The following is a 20072-nucleotide window of genomic DNA, read 5'->3' as shown; positions in this document are numbered from 1 at the left end:
ACCTACATGCCCATTAAAGTCTGCCCCAATCACCAATCGTTCTTTCCTAGGTACACCATCTACCACTTCATCTAATTCACTCCAGAATCTTTCCTTCTCCTCCATCTCACAGCCAACTTGTGGAGCATAGGCACTGATGACATTTATCATCATCCCTTCAACCTCCACCTTCACGATCATCACCCTATCAGAAACTCTCTTCACCTCCACTACACTCTTACTGTACTCTTCCTTCAGAATCACCCCTACACCATTTCTCTTTCCATCCACACCATGATAAAACAGTTTAAACCCACCTCCAATGTTCCTGGCCTTACACCCTTTCCACTTGGTCTCCTGAACACACAGCATATCTACCTTTCTCCTCTCCATCATATCAGCTACCTCTCTCCCTTTACCAGTCATAGTACCAACATTTAAAGTACCAACCCGAACCTCTACTCTCCTACACTGCTCCTTTTCCTGCCGTCTCTGTAGACGTCTTCCTCCTCTCCTTCTCCTCCTTCGGCCAACAGTAGCCCAATTTCCACCGGTACCCTGTCGGCTAACGATACCTGTGGCGGTCGTTGTTAACCCGGGCCTCGACCGATCCGGTATGAAATTCTCATTTGTGATCCGCATATTTGATTTGGCACATGTTTTACGCTGGATGCCCTTCCTAACGCAACCCTCCCCATTTACCCGGGCTTGGGACCGGCACTAAGAGTGCACTGGCTTGTGCCCCCCTAATGGCTGGGTTCTCATTCTGTAATACAGTATATGTATTTTATTTGTATTACTTTTTAGATGTTTAATTGAGAAATGTAGTACTCTTTATGTAACACTAGGGGCGCCGTACAGCTTAGCAGCCTTTAAATCGGTGTAGACAAAAACCAGAAGAAATGCAGCTTATGTTTATACTATTGGCGCGAATCTGTGATACCAATGGATGTGAACATACTTTAAACGTGTCTGTGTGGATACAATAGTGTTTCTGTCGGATGGAATAAAAGATCAAAGTTTGTTTTTGTTCGCGGTTTGGACGATTGATTTTTTTACTGCGTGACACTCGTGATATTTGTGCTTAAAACCCGAACAAGATGAGAAGGAGCTGAGCTGAGCTGATCTGATCTGATCTGCCTCATGCTGACTTGAGACCGCTTGTCCTTTATAAGCTCTAATATTGAAACCTCCTGAATAACTATTCTCCTACATGTCAACCATGTCGAAAATTAAGTGCAGGAAAAGCACGGTGAGTGCCGATTTACCCGCTCAGTTTGATTGTAAACACGTGCTTGAGTTTGCACACGCTGGGAATAACAAGCTAAAACGACGATGGGGATAAACTAGGGAAACTTTCTTTTTTTTCTATTGCAGATGAGCAGTGGACTGCATTCAGACATTTCCGCATTTTTCTCCAAGGTAAATAATTTCCTCACTCACTAGCCCATTGCTTTATTTTGGCCATCGTGGCATCGGGTCCTGTCCCAGAAACGCTAAGCATGAGGTGGGCATACACCCGGTATGGGTCACAAGGCAGGGCACCAAACACACTAGAAATGAGGAGTCAGCTCACTTTTGACTTAATTTTGTGAGGCGCTAGGATTCCTGAGGAAACCCACACAGACAGAGAATGAGAACATGAGAGACACACTGATTGAACTATTTCCAGATACATTCCTAAATAAATATCAGCTGCAAAGGTGATTAATTATGGGCCTTTTGTAATGATCTTTTATTTATTCTGACCAGCATCTGACTGACAAGCAGCATGATGGTGTGATCCAAGTCTCTAAACTCTCTTCAAACTCATTTTCAGTTTTGTGTGTGTCAGTCTGAATGTTGAAACATTTTAAATCTATGGGCCACAGGACTTTTGTTATAGTCAAATTGGGGGAGTGTTAAATCATCGTAAATCACGTGTCATTTGAATACATCTACTGCATGGCAGTGTGTAACAATGCAGAGTATTTACTTTAAAATTTGTCCTTGAGCTTAATAAGCATGTGTATATAAGCAATGTGGAATCACTTTAATGTCTTTTATAACTGCCTTTTGTAAACATCGATAAGGAATGTTTTAATCCTCTTTTCTATTTATAAAAAAAAAAAATCTGGTAATTAAACTTCAAGAGAGTGTGATTTCATATTTTTAAATTGTACCCTTTAATATTTTCACAGGTACTCCCCAAATCCTCAAATCCTGGTACAACCATTCGGGTGAAAGAAGAGGTCACAGATATTATGCAGACCTGTGATAGGCAGGACACAAGGTTTCCTCTCTCCCCCCTCACCATCCCTGAGACCCCTGAAAGTGAAAAAAAGCATCACTGCCTAAAACAGCCCTTTTCTGTGGGTCCGTGCTCCCCTGTGTCCCGTAGTCCACATTCCCGAGGCCTTGCCTGCAAGACCAAACTCTTGTATAGCAGATTACTGCAGCCACAGAATGAAACAAGCCCAAAATCAGGTGGTACATTCGAAGCAGAGAACTGTATTGGTCAATTTGGTTCAGTGAAGCGGCTGATTCATGGTTTGGAGTCACAGCCGAAAGCCAAGCGCCCCAGAACAGGGCAAGTACTGAAAAGTGTTAAACAAGAATCTTTCTCTGAGGGAGATGAAATAAGCAAATTTCTTCTAAATATTCATGAATCTGCAAATTTGAAAGATAAGACATTAATGAAAGGCTTCTCAAAGAACATTGAGAAAAAGTTGGACAAAGCTGTCAAGACACTATCTGTAAAGAACTGTTTAATAACAACTGTACCTGGTAAGATTCTGGGAAATATGACTTCAGAGAAAAAGAATGGTGCCCCAGAATCAGTCACAAATTTACCACCAATCAGCCATCGTAAAATAAGCTCCAGTGAGGATGAAAAAGAGAACACCCCTCTTATTACTGAGCCAAGCACAGACTACACTGAAATATCCAGTGATAATCAGTCAGATCTTGTGGTGTCTTACACTTCATGGGTGTGCAACAATGATGGTGAAAAGGAGAAATCGAAACAAGTTAACAACCTTGATGATAAAGAAAAAGCCATCACATCTGCTGAAGAGAACCTCAATATACTGGATGACAGCTGGTTTAATGACCAAATGGAGCAAAGTTTCCAAGAGCCAGAGCATAAAAAATCCAAAATTGAGTATGTTATGTTGTGTGTGTGTGTTCCATGTGTGTGTTTATGGATTAATGAAGATGAATCTTTGATCTCGTTAGGTTGGTAATGCATTACCTAAAAATTGCATTAATTAAATGTTATTTACTGAATTGGTTACTGATAAGTCATAAACCATAGTACTATTGACATTGTTGAACATGACATTCATTCCTTATAATGTAAATTACTGGATTATACTAATATGCTTGTTTTTTAAATGCTAACCCACTACACAGCCCAAATTTTGGTAGTAACAAATGTTAATTAAGGCATTATTTAGGTTTGAAAATTAGACATGATTTTATTCTGTATATTGGTTAATGCAGACGTAAATGATTTGGGTTCTTAATAGAAAAAAAAAGCTCACTTTTTCACTCACTAGCTATCAGCTCACTGACTATCTTGGTAAATTATAGTTACATACTGAAGATGATGTTCATGAATATTAATTCAGCAAATCGTTTCACATTAGAGAATCTTAATGTTAATTAAGGTTTAGCCGTTCAAACAGAAGCATGACCTATCTTTCTCTGCCTTGTAGAAAGAAAGAAAGCATTCCTGAGCATGTCATTCTTTCTTCTGGACTCCATAACCGGTACTGGGTTCTTGATGTGCAAGAAGCCACTGGAGCCCAAGGCTACATTGAGAAGCATTTAACCATCACGTGTTCCAAATCATCGCACCCTACAGAGACCTGCGTTCTAAAGGATGGCTGGTAGAAAAATTCTCACTGTAAAGAAAGATATTATCTAAAAACCTGTACTTTTTTGTTTAATAGGCTAATTTTTTTATTTTATTATTTCTTACTTAAGGGAGAATACTCCAGTTGCTGTTGGGGACATTGTTCATCTGGAAGGGGAGTGTGTTTCTGGCTATTGGGTGATTGATAGGAACTCTGGTTATCTAGTGCTTCTTCCTGATGTGCTCATCTCCGGGACCAGCGTAGCTAACAGTGTCCGCTGTATGAGACGTGCTGTACTTGGAGAGATGTTTAAGGTGAGAGTGTTTTGCATTGTAAAGAACCTGGAATATTTGATGCATTAAAAAATTTGCATGCATTTCCTTTGGACCAAATCTCCTCTTGCTTTAGTGGGTTTTCAACTTTTCAGTTGCAGATCCAGTTTTCCTGAACCCAGATTGCTTAAATGCACGCAAAAGATAGATTTGTTGCAGATTAATTCATACATGTAAAAATGATCAATATTTTACTTCTAGAGTTTGGACGGTGGAAGCAAGCAGATGCTGAATGGGACTATAGTTCATGATATCTTTCAAAAAGCTGCAATGTCTTTAGACTTTTCTGCTGGAAATCTAGAGAAGTTTGCCAGTGAAGCCCTGCTCAACCCAAACTACCTCGGACAAATGTAAAAGGCATTAAGCGATATAATATTATTTAAAGCACCTTATGAGCTGTATTCAGGTAAATGTAGGTGTTTGTTTATGCACATGTGTCTATATATTCTTTGACTAGGTATAGTCTAAAACTGACTCAAGCAGATATGAAGCAGGAGGTGGATGAATACCTTCCAGCAATTGCTGAATGGGCCAAAGACTATCTCCATACCTCTGCACAGGCCAGACAGAAACAACTGACTTTCAGGCTGTAAGCATTATTCTCCATTTTTATTCAATAAAGTTTTATCAGAATGGAAAATAAAGATTAAATGGAACTTAATCAGGGACTGTCTTGCTGTAATTGTCTATGAAATAAAAACAAAATGACCAAATACTTTTTCTTTGAAGGTTTCTTCCTAGGTAGTAATTATTATTCTCATAGTTTGTGTTATGTGTACATATGTTTGTGTCCTCAGCCCCAGTGATGGCGCTTTAAGCAGGCAGGACTCAGCCTGCAGCATCACGGTCACTGATTTTGTGGACATTGAAGAGAACATCTGGTCTCCAAGGTTTGGATTGAAGGGAAAAATTGATTTGACAGCCGGCGTACGGATCCAACGGCGAGGCAGGAGGCATGTAGACAAAATTGTGCCACTGGAGCTAAAGACCGGAAAGGAATCTAACTCCATTGAACATCGTAGTCAGGTAAAAGACTTGAAAACCTAGCTGAACATGTTCCCCTTTTGAAACATGTATTAAGTCAGACTAGACAGTTTGGGAGTTTATTTATTTTTTTGTTTGTTTGTTTTTTTCTTTCTTATTTTCTTAATTTTTTTAATTAAAATAATTACATACCTATGTATCCACATTAGCATCACTTTTTAAAGCAAAAAAAATATCAGTTTAGAAGGTGTTTTTTTTTTTTTTTTTTTTTTTTTTTCTCACGTGGATAGCGATCCCCACACATTCATATAATGAAAAGGTCATACAACATCTAAGAGAATGCAATAAACAGCTAGGGTCACATTCATTCATTAAAGCAAATGAACATTAATTCTAAAATACCTATATTGTATATATGTCCATGTTCAGATATGTCCAAAAATATTTATCATTTTAGGTTATCTTATATACTCTTATGAGCACTGAGAGACGGACAGATGCTGAGGCTGGCTTTCTTGTTTACTTGAAGACTGGCAATCTACACCCTATAGTGGGCAACCACATGGACAGAAGAGGTTTGTATCATCTATACAGAATACACAAGAGAGTAATCAATTGTTTAAAGGTGAGGAGGTGATTGTCATGGCTCTCTTGTAATGGTTTGGCCTTCAATGCTGACAGCTATGATTCATCTGATCAGAGAAACATTTGGTCAGTGAGGCACTTCATGCTCTGTAAATCAGAGGGAAATTTAATGAGAACTCTGAGATGAGACCCAATTACAAGAAATGAATGGTCTCCACATGCGTGTCAGTTTTTTCTGCATGTCAGTTCTGATATTGATGTTTTTTTCTTGGTCTTTACAGAGCTGATCAAACTGAGGAACTCACTGGTTCAACATCTTAGCAACAGTCTCATCAAGAAGGAGGGCAAAAGCCGAATGGCATGTTTACCTGAAGTCATCTCTGACCAGCAAGCCTGCAAGTATTGCCCACAGAGAAGAAATTGTGCACTTTATAGCAGGTACTGCACACCTCCATAATGCAGTTTGTACAATATGCAGTATTGCAAGTTACTTGCAAACATGTTATGCTGGACAGTTCTCATACATTTGCTTATTTTTTTTTTACATCATGACTAATAATATTTTTAATAATATTTTTTTAATAACCTGGGTTTGAGAAAGGCACTATATAAATTAAACTTTGCTTTACAAATATCACATTTATTTCCTTGGGCTTATTTGAATAGCAAGAGACTATTTCTCACCTGCTATGATACAAAAAAAACTATTAACCATTAGTGTCTATTCCTAGACACTAGTTTTGAGTTATTACAGAATAACTTTTTGGAATATACTCTGAATTGTAATGGACTGTTCTCCCAGCCTTGGTTTATTTTGATGTTTTAGGGGTAGGCGCTGGTTCCCTTGTGACACTGCCCAGAATAAAACAGTTACTTAAGTTGAATAAATGAATTAAAGATTTAAAAATCAAAGTTTATTTCAAATGTACATTCATAGAAGGTATAAAAGTGCATTGAAATGAGATGCAGCATCTCCATATAAAATATGTAGGCTATATAAAAATGCACATGGTGTATTGCGAAATGCAGCAAGTATGTCTATATCTGTATATACATCTGTATGTACATGTGTATATAAACAATATGCACATCTTCTGGACTGTGTGCTTGTTTTGTGTTTAGAGCTGTGGAGAAGGCTTCCGTTGCATGTCCTTCTGAAGATCCTCAGGCTTTCTTACAGCATGAGAGTGAACATCTAAATCAGCTTCACCTACAGTACTTTAGTCACTGGTTGTTGCTCTGCAGCTTGGAAGCACTCACCATCGAGAGCAAGAGAGGACGTCGTAACATCTGGCTCCAGTCTGCTCAGGAGAGGTTGGCATAGAGATGAAGAGAATACTGTTATTTATTTATTTGTTTTATTATTTGCATTTGGCAGTAAGAGCCTGATGGCTTACTTGGCGTTTTCGTGGCAGTTTATTTTTACGGGGTCGGGTTGATGGCTCAACGCCCACTCTCCTCCTTTCGCAGCCAGAGTTGAGACCTTTCATTGCAGAGTACTTTAATACTGATCTTTAGGGATATATCTTCTTCTTCTTCTTTCGGCTTCTCCCATTAGGGGTCACCACAGTGGATCATCCGTCTTCATACCCCCAATGCCACTGTCTCTAAACCATACAACATCGCAGGTCTCGCCACAGTCCTATAAACTTTCCCTTTCACTCTTGCAGATACTCTTCTATCACAAATCACTCCTTCCACTCTTTTCCACCCACTCCACCCTGCCTGCACTCTTTTCTTCACTTCTCTAACACACTCTCCATTACTTTCGCCATGGCTGCTCATTAGGCATAAATATACATTGTTCACCTTAACTGTTAAATTCTGTAAAGCTGCTTTGAGACAATGTCTGTTGTGAAAAGCACAATAGAAATAAACTTGACTTGAATTTGCACTGTTGACCCCAGGTACCTAAACTCATCCACTTTTACCACCTCTTCTCCCTGCAACCGCACCACTCCACTGCCCTCACTGTCATTTGCATTTGCATTTGCTGCATTTAGCAGACGCCCTTATTCAGAGCGACGTACAAAATGTACACACATGTACTATGTCTTACCCCTATTAACTGTCATTTCTCCAGCGTCTACCTCCACCTCTCCAGGCTCTTCTCAACCTACTTTTATCACAAATAACATCTTCCGCAAACATCATAGTCCATGGAGACTCCTGTCTGACCTCGTCTATCAACCTGTCCATCACCTCTGCAAACAGGAAAGGGCTCAGAGCCGATCCTTGATGCAGTCCAACCTCCACCTTGAACCAGTCTGTCGTTCCTACTGCACACTGCTGTCACACTGTCCTCATGCATGTCCTGCATCACCCTCACATACTTCTGACACACCTGACTTCCTCACACAATACCACAATTCCTCTCTCAGCCACTACTCTTTCCCATAACTTCATGGAGTGACCGATCAACTTAATTCCCCTGTAGTTAAAAACCGGTACCGGCACACTGCTTCTCCATTCCTTAGGCATCTGCTCACCTTTCAGAATCTTGTTAAGCAATCTTGTTAAAAACTCCACTGCCATCTCTCCTAAACATCTCCACGCTACTACCAGTACATCACCTTTACCTACCGACTTTTTACTCTTCATCCTTTTAAATGCTGCTTTCACTTCCTTCTTACTAATCCTATCCATACAACCTTCTCTCTCTTTCATTTTCCTCATTCATTAGCTGCTCAAAATACTCCTTCCACCTTCTCAACACACTCTCCTCACTAGTCAACACATTTCCATCTCCACCCTTTATTGCTCTAACTTGCAGCACATCTATCTCAGCTCGGTCAATCTGCCTGGCCAATCTTTACAAATCCCTTTACCAGTTATAGTACCAACATTTAAAGTACCAACCCAAACCTCCACTCTCCTTCACTTTTCCTTTCCCTGCCGTCTCTGTGGACGTCTTCCTCCTCTACTTCTGCTCCTTTGGCCAACAGTAGCCCGATTTCCACCGGTACCCTGTTGGCTAATGATACTTGTGGTGGTCGTTGGTAACCCAGGCCTCGACCAATCCGGTATGAAATTCTGATCCATGATCAGCATATTTGATTTGGCACATGTTTTATGCTGAATGCCATTCCTAACGCAACCCTCCCCATTTATTCAGGCTTTGGACCGACACTAATGTTTATTTTATATTATTTATATTTATATTTTTAAAAGTGACCCCTTCTGCCAATGCAAATTCCTGCACGTTTAAGTCGCAGTTTATATCTCAGCTTGGATAAATTAAGCCACCTCTGATTATGCATTATTATTAGTTGAGTAATATTTTCATTCTATATTTAATAATTAAACTAATATTTTATTCATATAATCTGTAAAGTAATAATATAATGTGCATGTTAACGTGTTTAGTTATGCATGTTACGTCCGGGTCCATGAAAAAAGGGTTTCGTGTGAAACCAGTTTGTAGAGCAAAAAGGTTGGGGACTGCTGCATTAAACGATAATGTTGTTCCTCAGGGAGAAGAATGGTGGCTGTGTTGGGAACATGATATTGGAAGGCAGGGTGACTGCTCTGTCAGACAGTGTGTATGTGCACCACTTTAAGCGGAGGCAAGGAGCACATGCACTCATCACACTGATTGTTGGGGACAGGGTGGTGATCAGTGACCAGGACTCCAGGTTCATCGCTATAGCCAGTGGATACGTCAATGAGATCACAAGCACAGGAGTGACGTGCTATTTGGATAAGTAAGTCACATTCTATTTTACTTTGTCTGGTTTTATCCTCAAGGGTGGAGGTGGAGACTTGTATTAAACCAGTCATATCTGTTTAGTATTTTCTTTAACTCATAACTTACTTTCTTCAATCCTGAACCTAGAAATATTGTCTTACATGCATTTGTTGATATAAAGGATTTCTTTGCAGATAATGTGATTTTGAGAAACATGCTGTTTTCCTCACTGTTTTAGAAATCTTTCTAAAAATTCATCGGATATGATATTCCGTCTGGATCAGGATGAGGGCGCTGGAGGCTTGAGCACTCATCTTGGAAACCTCTGTATGCTGATGGAGAACTCCCCAAACAGGTCTGCATATGTACATGCTGATTACTCTGTTATTTCTATTGTTTTTTTTTTTTTTGTTTTTTTTTTTTTTGTTTGTTAATAACAATAATTCCTGAGTTAATATTTTTTCTATACTCATTAGTGGTTCTGACTCACTCTTGATCTGTTTCGCAGTGAAAGACTAAGGCAGCTCATTGTGGAGTTTAAGCCTCCTCAGTTCATCGACAGCCTCAGCAGTGTGTTGCCCAGAGAGGCCAAAGATGCTGTTGCCAACATCTTGAAAGGTGTTTCTTCTATTTTTTGTTTCATGACTGGCCTTGGTCCTTAAACTTGCTACTATTTTACTATTTAAAACAATCTCTGTTCCTAACTGTAGATTGTATCATTTTTGCAAAATCCGGCTGCTTTATTTCTAATGTTCCTGTATGTCAGTTTTTTAAATCCATCATATTCTACTTCTTAGGGCTCAACAAACCTCAAAAACAGGCAATGAAAAAGGTACTACTTTCCAAAGACTACACACTTATTGTTGGAATGCCTGGAACTGGGAAAACTACTACCATTTGTACACTGGTAAGAATAAGAACTATTTAAAATTAAAGGCATATCTGAAATTTATGTGAACGTGTGTTATTATATTTAGCTTATGAAAATAGTTCCTCTGCAACTAACGATTATTTTGATTAAAAAAAGCGCATACTTAAATAAAAAAAAAAAAAAGCAAAAGCCACTTAGTGAGTTGTTTACTTTTGACATTTTAAAGCTTATAGTGGCTGCTTAATGAGGAGTGCATGGGGGATTTCTACTTCTAGCAAACATCTACTAACAAATTCACTCATGCTGTTTTTTTTTTTTTCTTCTTCAACAGAGAAAGCTTTTGAGCATGCAAGCGTAAATGGTGTAAATCAACATTTGTATTGTTTTTAATGATAATTGCAAATTAACAACCATGCTTAAAAAAATACACATTTCGTTCAGTTGTAAAGATATACGCATCTAGAATATATAATTAATAACATTTTGTATAATAATTAAATGATGTATGCATAAATTATTGAAAACACGTAGTACGTACACGTTGCACGTAGTAAAGCCGCAGTACATCACGTTTACTACTGTCGTAGTAGACAAACGCTATATAAAGGGAATGGAATGGAGAAATGCCTCAAGCTAACAGACATTATTAAAAAAACAAAAAGAAAAAAAAAAAAAGGAAAAAATGCATTGGTGTACAAATACATAAGCACTGGCTGAAAACCACAACAGTGACTAAAAATGTTGTTGTTTACTGCTGCTGTTATTTGCTGCAATCTGATGCTCGTGAGTCATGACAGAACAGATCCCGTGTGACTGTCTCGAAGTTACAAACAAACTGTTTACACAATAGCACTTCATTAAACAGTACCCTTTTTACATGATATACAGTTTTTGCTCACTGTGCTGATGTTTTGCTGATCATCCGTGACACCTAGTGTCTTTTCTTTTCCTGCTGCCGGTCGACTTGTTGAAATGTCTTCGCTATTTTCATGCGGCTGTGTTATCTTGCCGTCACGCTAACCCGTAACCTGAGCAGCCCAACTATTAGCGATTTGACTCATTTAGTGTCTTTCACATATCTATTTGTTCTTCAGGTGCGTATTCTGCACGCCTGTGGCTTCAGTGTACTTTTGACCAGCTACACACATTCTGCTGTAGACAACATTTTGCTGAAGCTGAAGAAGTTTAAGGTCAGCTTCCTTCGCCTGGGTAGAGCACAGAAAGTGCACCGTGACATCATGCCCTTCACAGAGGAGCAGAATCGGTCCAGGGGAATCAACACCCTTGAACAGCTAGAGGATCTCTATAATAAAGAGGTACATGTAATTCAGGATTAAAAAATAGGCTACCCAAGGAGTGTGGAAAATTACAGCAAAAGAAAATCTGAAAGGCCTGTATATGCTAATGCCTGTTTAGAAAAACACATCCCTGTGCTTCTTGAAGAATGATTCAGCATACACACATACACACACACATACACACACATGTATAGATGTATGTATAGCACAATATGTGTAGAGAATGAGGAGTATAAAAAATACAAAAACTGATGGGTGACCTAAAAGCATCCTTCTCTCTTCAGCTTGTTGTAGCCACTACTTGTATGGGTGTGAAGCATCCAATCTTCAGCAGACGCCGATTCGATTTCTGTATTGTGGATGAGGCGTCTCAGATCAGCCAGCCCGTGTGCTTGGGACCGCTCTTCTATGCTCATCGTTTTGTTCTTGTTGGAGATCACCAACAGCTGCCTCCAATTGTCCAAAATGCTGAGGCCAGGTACTGTTTTTATGATATTCCATATTGAAAAAAGATTTGTATGAAGGCAATGTTCCATTTAGATGGTCTAGTTGAAAATTAAAAAAAAAAAAGCTTTATTGGCTAAATGTGCTGTCACTGATTAGTAATATGTTTCTGGCCTTAAAGAGAAAAGAAAAATACATTTAATAAACAAATATAAAAAAAAGTAAAGGACCAGCAATATGTCACAGATGTGTGAATCAGTATCCAATTTCGGTTACTCAGTAGCGCTAATATATAGCCTTATAGATCAAAAACAGCATTAAAAGAAGATTATTGTATATATGACCTGTTAATGAGGGAGATTTCCGTCTGGGGGAGAAAGAACATTTTGTTTTAGTGCCCAATTGTGTAGTGCCTACAAAATTTTATATATATTTTTTTAATACCCACTATATTTTGTAAATTCTTCCAAGGGCTTTGGGGATGGATGAGAGCTTATTCAAACGTCTCGAGCACCACAGTCAGGCTGTAGTTCAGCTAAATGTCCAGTACAGGATGAACAGGTAAGGCCCGTCATAGTTTTTTGCCATTAGACAATCTTTTGTTTATTGTAAAGATCAAACTGACATTTACTCTTTTTAAAAGGTACAGTGTAAAGCATTGCTATTCACATCTGTTTTAGTTTCCACACAAACCAAGATTATGTGGAAATACAATGTTAATTGCATGTGAAATGAAAAAAAAAACTAAGACAAATGAATGTCATTTATTGTTTGTGCCGCAGCATGATTATGTCCCTTAGCAATGCCCTGATGTATGAGGGCAGACTGGAGTGTGGCTCAGAGCGGACTGCCAATGCTCAGCTACAGCTTCCCTCTAGGGCCACAATAGAGAACGAGCTGTGCATGTGTCAGCCTCAGTATACTGTCTGGGTCCATGCTGCCATCGAGCCTCAAAAATCTGTCTGCTTTCTGGACACGTCACAGGTATGTTAGACTTTCTCTGTTGTTACACTGCTAACCTCCTGATGTATTAAACAGTTTGACAAGATCATTTGTGCTGCATTTACAGTAAGATGGTGTATTTTTATATAAATAAACACCAAAGTCATTTGAAAGTCTCACACTCTTTCTGTCACTGTAGGTTCCAGCTTTAGAGACTGTGGAGAAAGGTGGAGTCAGTAATGGCACAGAGGCCATCTTGGTGCATACTCTTATTTGCCTGCTGCTTAAGGTAATCTTGTATTATAAATATGAATGTAATATGCCAGAATGTCATTTAACATTTTTCAGCCTTCTTTTTGTAGATGCTCAAATCTGTCTTACCTGATCTATATATTTTGTAACTTATAAAATCCTAATAAGCTGAATCCAACGTGCTTGGCTGTGTTTAAAATGCCATACTTGTAATGCTGCATAGCAATGTTTTACCCTTCAAGAATTTGTTTAATGTAATGCGGTAAATTCGGTGAACATCTACATGGTCTTGAACGCTTTTCTTTTAGCTTAAACTACAACATTTTGTGTAGCTGCTAAATGGCCATAAAGAAGTTGTTTTGTTTGTTTATTTTATTTTTTCTAACACATTAGTTGAAAAAATGGCGTCTCCACGATGAGACTAGAGTCAATGTGGGGTACATTTATACAGAAACTGATTAACAGTGTAATAGTTGTGAATGTGCATGCTCTATGAACAGATCTTCTTTCTCAGCACAATAGGCTCTTGTTTTGTGTTCATTAAAACAAATAAAAATGCAAAAATATAAAAAACGGGTTAAGCAGTCTTGTTAGCAGTTACCTACAGCATTTACTGAGACTATAAACAATTTTATAATGAGTTTGACATCAAAACATGCCATTTTGAACATGGTCTTATTCTGGATACTATATGACAACTGTTTTAGTTTAAAGGCTTGTACATTATAGTTCTTCTGAAGCAAACGTTACACCTAACCTGCATAACATAAACATTACGGAAAATATTAGATTTTGTACTGGGTGCTTGAAAGTTTGACAGAATTTATTTATTTTAATTTTTTTTGTGTGTGTTTTAGGCCGGCTGCAGGGCAAGCGACATTGGTGTCATCGCTCCATACCGGCAGCAGCTCAAAGCAATTTCCAGTCTGCTAGAAGAAGACTCCTTCAGAGCTGTGGAGGTGAACACGGTCGACAAGTATCAGGGCCGAGACAAGAGCATCATCATTGTGTCCTTTGTTAGGAGCCACACAGAGGGCAATGTAAGTAGCAATTCCACATTATGTGAGCCTACAGCACAGACGGGTTTATTTTTTAACCGAATATTAATTTTATTTCTGATATTACTGATTTTTGGACAGACATGTTGGAGACTAACAATCATATGAAAAATAGTTAGATCCCATCCACTGCATCTCACTACAGTTGATTTTTTTTTGATGAAGGCAGTTCCAGCACAGTCTGCACTTGAGTTTATATAGTTTCAAATCTTATTTAGTGACCCTAAAATAAGGTAAAATACAATTTAAACAAATTCTCCACAAAATGGTGACTTGGAGCTGAAATAAATGGTGACCACCTGCAAGATGAAAAAAATATGGAATTCAAATGCACTGGTTACAGGCAGATGGTCTCCTAGGATAGACAGTCCTAGGTGGACTCCTGAAAACTGGAATTTGGGAAAATGGAAATCAGTACTCCGAGTTATTACGTGAAATGAAAATTTGTACTATGTAAACTTGGCCCTGCATTTACACACAGTAAGGGCACTGGTATTAGTTTCTCTTACCACTCCAGCACAATACACATAATACACTTAAAACAACTTGTTTTTAGAGCCTGGTGTGAAGCAAGTGTGACTTACCAGCTAGATAAAGAGGATAGAGTTACTAGGTCATAGGTATACCCAAGTTCTTCACGTTTATTTTAGGTCCAGAATTTTAAAGCATTTCCATATAGCAAGACAGAAGAAAAGAAGCCAAGAAGCAAAACACATACGATGTAAAGTTCATGAACCGTTTTTTTTTTTTTTTTGTATGCTAAAAAACTGGAATTACATTTAACTGTTGCTTCATTTTTGTAAAGTTAAAATAAAAATATTTATTAGAGAGAAAGTTGAGTCTTTGTATGCGGTCGTCTCCCATATGCTACAGACACTGTATAAGAAAATGCTTTGATTCAAAAATACTTTTCATATGGCTCCTCCTTATATTACCTGCAGCACATCTGGATTAATTAGATAATTAGCCTAGGCTATCGCATTGTGAAAAAACATACCCATGCCTGGAGTATCCAATCGCAGAGCAGACTTACCGCAGGCTATGTACTGACACACTTGCTGGTCAATTTCTTCAAGCGGCCGCTTTTAGGGCTGCAGTAAGGTTTTCTTTCTAAGACTTTCGGACTCGCCATCTCCTGACATTGCATTCTGACATGCTGTATTTCTTAGATAATAACAATCTTAATAATCTTAATATAATATTCTTAGATAACCCTAACAGATAAATAAGCATTTATCACCATGAGTTGAAAATTTGCATCATAAGCTCGCCTCAGATGCTAGTTTACTTGGCCGAATTTTGAACCGATATGTTATTTTGACCGTAATTTATAAGTTTGCTTCAGGTCAAGGAACTCGTTTAACCGTATTTGGCAGCACATATTTTCAGGGGTGTACGGTATTATTGACAATAGTCTAGAGCTTGAACATAAGACATCATTTATTGAGACACTTTTCCATAAAAAAAAAAAAAAGAAAGAAAACACAATGTCTTATATCAGGGACAATACGTTACATATATTGATGCTTACTGGATGCTGTAGTTTCTCTCTCTCTTACACTGTGTGTGTGTGTGTGTGTGTGTGTTAGCTGGGAGAGCTGCTGAAAGACTGGCGAAGGCTGAATGTGGCCATCACCAGAGCCAAACATAAGCTGCTGATGCTGGGCTCAGCTCCTACACTACGTCTTTACGCTCCACTGGAGAAACTTCTCACTCACATGCAGCAGGAGAACATGATATCCTTTACACAAACTCTGCTTTAGTAGTAGTTAACAGTTATTCCAACTTAAGTAACTTCTGCTTATTTTAATTTAATTAAACGATTTGATCATTTTCATTTAAACTTTACAAAAGTTCAACTACCATACAACAGATTGAGTAAATCAGGGTCTTTAGCATTTACAAGACGATACTGTATATATTAAAGTTATAATTAAAAAGTGCTAGTTACTGTTTTATATTGGCTGTTTTATATTGCCTGGCTGTTGTAACTGGTTAGCAGTTGGTTGTGTATTAATGTCAATCTTTTTTAAGGTTTCTTTGAAATTGCATTATTATTATTGTAGGTCAAGAAGCACAGTAAAACAGTTCAGAAACGTATTAATAACCTTGTTCTCCTTAACTTGGACTACGTCTACCAGCTGCCACCTGCTGCTCATGAGGCACTACCTCGTTTCAAGATCTGACCATTAGCAGAACAAATTCTACCTCACACTGAGTTTTATAAACTGCCGTTTTTATTGAATCTGAATAACAGTTCTCACAATAAGAAGATGGTACAAGTAAATTGTAATACCTCATCATTAATGACTGTTTTTTGTGTGTTTGTGCTGTATTTAATTTTTAACTAATTTTACAATGTGTTTTCATTTTTATTTATAAATCATTTTGTATGTAAATAGTCTTGAGAGTTTTAACATTTTCTAGTAATAAAGATATTTAAGTATTTCTTTTCTAGCTTTGTCATTACTAAAGAATTACACCACTTAAAAAAAAAAAGTTATAGCACTACAGACATTATGATCAAAACACCATATTAGGTTGCTTAAAAAAATTATCGAAAAAATCCACACTAAGCAAAATTTGTTCTTCATTCCTAATGATCATCAGTCCACTGATTGTAGTGAGCACCGCATCACCACTCACTTTAGAGTTTAAGGATTCCTTGAAGGAGGATCACTGCTCGGCCAGCGATGTCAAGTCTTTTGTCTCCTCTCAATTCCAACTCAAGCTCACCACCACGATTAGAGCACTGGTAGGCTGCCACACAAACAAAAACCCATTCATGTAGATATGTAAATATTTAACATTGGATCTCTGAAATGAGCTGTAAATGAATTCTGTATCATGGATTTCTGGACATAACTTGGCATAACTGTAATCTGAAATTTTCTCGAATGGTTTATTCTTCCCCTTTGAATTTTCATTGCCCAGGGCAGATAAGCACATAATATAACATCATTACCTAACATTTTCTTCTTTCCCAGTTGCTCAGACCAGTAAGCAGCAAGAACTGTATGTGCAGAGCCTTCAGAAATAAAAGGAATGTCAGGTAGCCTTGTTAACCACAGTCAGTCAAAACTAGAACAGAGGCAATATGTAGCACTATAAAAGTTTTCATTATGTATTTATAAGTTTCAGAAAATGTTAAATGTTGCATAAGCATATTATAAAGCATTTCTTTATTTAGAGTGGTTTGTTTAAGGGTCTGAATTTACCAGTTACTGGATCTTCAGGGACTCCGACCCATGGTGCAAAGTTACGGGAGTAGAAGTCATATCCTGGTTGTGAGGTTGGTGCTCCTTTTACTGTGATAATAAGACTCTTAACCCTTCCGCTATCTTCACTTTTTAGCAGAGATTCAGCGACTGGACTCAGGGAACTAAGCACAGACCTTCAGCCAAAAGTCAGATAATATTCTCATTCAAGGTGAAGCCTTTACAAGTTACAAATGTCCAAATTGTGAAGTCTGGACAATACAGTAGCTATTTTTTTTCCATTATTTAATAGACTCTTCTGTACCTGTCACATGTATCAGCCAAACGTACTAACAGTTTCTTTGTTGTTTTACAGTGGCACACCTCATGAATAGGCAGATCTCCCACAGCAGCCTGAAAGGAAAATAGCTATAAGAATGGCTCCAGAAAAGCGTTTGAACAAAACTATACTTTGAATTTGATAGTTCTATTAAAAGTTATTACCAGGTAAACTTACCTTAAGAATTTCATTAAATTTTCTTCTGTCCTACATGTAAAACATAGACACAGGGATAATAAACATTATATTTTAGGACTGTTAACTAATTGGATAATGTTAAGTGTATGCATGTACGCTTGTATATATGTAAATAGATAAACATTTGTAGTTAGCTGATCTCTGTACAATGCTCAGTATGTGCTAGTATTTTTCATTTGCTTTTATGTAGAGTTTTCAGCTTACTGGTTAAGACCTAAATGTCTAATTACTTTTAAATTCCCAATGCAGTAAATGTTTTATTTTTTCTTTTCCCCCTCCCCCATGTTTAAATCATATTAATTAAATCTGATATTGTGCATGAAAAATATTTATTTCTCGAAATATGAAAAATGTTGTAAAGTTTGTCAGTGGGTAAAAGTATATTTTTGGGGGCTCTATATATGAGTGTCTGTACCTGGACTTCTGGTTTATTGAGCGGGAAGTCCATCACTAATGTTTCACCTCGCTGTTGCACTAGCAGCTCTCCACTCAGGGTCTCGAAGGCCACAACAGAGTTGATGTTTCCTTAGAAATAATGTAGCTTTGCTTTAGTTGCATTTAACATTGCTGAGTGGTGTTTGCAAAATGTTACAAATAAAATATTTTGTACCTTTCTTGTAAAAGAGAACTGCTGCTGAAGCTTGTGTAGCATGGCCACAAAGGTTGATCTCGTGTGTAGGGCTGAACCAGCGTAAGCCAAACCTTGCTCCTGTGGAAAATCATTTAATGATACATATTATTAGACCTGCCTACACAATATAAATGTAATGTATTATAGACTTTGCACATTAATATTGACAACCATTGTACATCACATTTTATTTCAATAGAATTAGATTATTGCTCAGATAAAGCACAAAGGAGACAAAATTATAAAAGCATGTATGTATAATTCGTGTCCAAGAACACGAATTTTCTTCTTTTTTCATGTCACTCACTATGACATAGCAATGAAGGCACAGGATCTTGGATAATGCTGACAGAAATGCCAAAGGTAATCATTTTTCTAATTTACGCATTTTTTTAATTTTTTCAATTTTTCTCCTTAATTAACCGGGAAAAAATATTTTGTGTGTTTTGACTTGACACACACACACACACACACACGCACCTCATATATAGTTTATGTATAAGGTGAATAAACTCGAAGTAAAACAACCCATACCCAATCCTAAAAGGATGTAAAACTCTGACAGCTTTAATACAAATTATTATGTTCAGTCTTGTTGAGTACCTGAAGTAAAATCTTCTGTTGGTTTGAGATTTGTGAGGAATGCAGTCTCAGACAAATTCATTTCACCTGCTATTTTCTGATAAAGCTCCTCGCTCAGTTCCTGGATACATTATAAACAATGGATGGTAAATCCAACTGGCTATGCATGATAGTCTAGTTTGTGTTTTATTTAATACAAAATGATGGATGACTTACATTTTCTAACAAACAAACAGCAGCAGGATTTCCTTTAAATGGTAAATTAGTAAATGCATCAACAGTATATATTGGAATCTCCATTAGTAATCCTGAGATGTCTCTGATAGTCCTGTATTAGGATTGTAGAAAGATTGTTTAAATAAACCAGTAGAACTTGGATTTTGTACTAGCAGAAAATTTATTTAGCTTGGACTTTGAACTTGGTATGTTGCACCATTTTAAAGAGACAGCTTCATGTTTCTATATGGATAGTCTTAAATGAGCTTTTATTGTAAACTTCCATCCTTCCATCCTCATTCTGCTTGCAGAAAATGCGGCTCATGTGCGCTCTACTTTCTTCACTCCCACTGGTGTTCTGCACTATGTCGCTCTGCACACATTAATACATCTGAGTTAGACTTTTTGTATGCCTACGGAGGAAGAGAAATTGATTTGGTCTCGGATATACTTTAAAATCACTTTTCAAGAAAAGCTAGACATTGTGAAAAGAGGTCGGCCAACCCCGAAGCTAGCTAGCTTGCCTCAGCCCGGGAAAGGGTTTGTTCTTTACGTCCACACCAGTGAATACAAGCAATACCACTGGACTACAGCCTTTTGAGGAGCGGTGGATATTATAAGTCTGTTGTAATTTAT

At 37.8% G+C, this 20072-nt stretch overlaps 2 protein-coding genes across 2 annotated transcripts; one reads left to right on the top strand and one right to left on the bottom strand.

Moving 5' to 3' along the window:
- Positions 1-846: 846 nt before the first annotated feature.
- dna2 (DNA replication helicase/nuclease 2) lies at positions 847-16718 on the top strand. Its single transcript, XM_083538294.1, has 23 exons — positions 847-1231; positions 1357-1401; positions 2160-3121; positions 3678-3851; positions 3949-4132; positions 4352-4500; positions 4608-4739; positions 4948-5176; positions 5592-5709; positions 6001-6157; positions 6842-7033; positions 9193-9423; positions 9646-9762; positions 9916-10025; positions 10205-10314; positions 11373-11594; positions 11861-12054; positions 12492-12581; positions 12803-13004; positions 13162-13251; positions 14072-14254; positions 15862-16010; positions 16407-16718. Exons 1-23 carry the CDS (start codon positions 1193-1195, stop codon positions 16456-16458), a joined length of 4131 nt encoding a protein of 1376 aa, XP_083394420.1. The 5' UTR covers positions 847-1192; the 3' UTR covers positions 16459-16718.
- Positions 16492-19635, bottom strand: LOC310724429 (phenazine biosynthesis-like domain-containing protein). The gene is made up of 9 exons (XM_083538461.1): positions 19437-19635; positions 19242-19341; positions 18618-18716; positions 18423-18532; positions 17987-18016; positions 17795-17883; positions 17491-17666; positions 17238-17300; positions 16492-17032 (listed from the first exon to the last, which is right to left on the bottom strand). Exons 1-9 carry the CDS (start codon positions 19518-19520, stop codon positions 16920-16922), a joined length of 864 nt encoding a protein of 287 aa, XP_083394587.1. The 5' UTR covers positions 19521-19635; the 3' UTR covers positions 16492-16919.
- Between the last annotated feature and the right edge of the window lie 437 nt (positions 19636-20072).

This window comes from Silurus aristotelis (assembly GCF_946808225.1).
Source record: "Silurus aristotelis genome assembly, chromosome: 4".
Classification (NCBI taxonomy): Eukaryota; Metazoa; Chordata; class Actinopteri; order Siluriformes; family Siluridae; genus Silurus; species Silurus aristotelis.
This window is presented reverse-complemented; position numbering and strand designations above follow the sequence as displayed.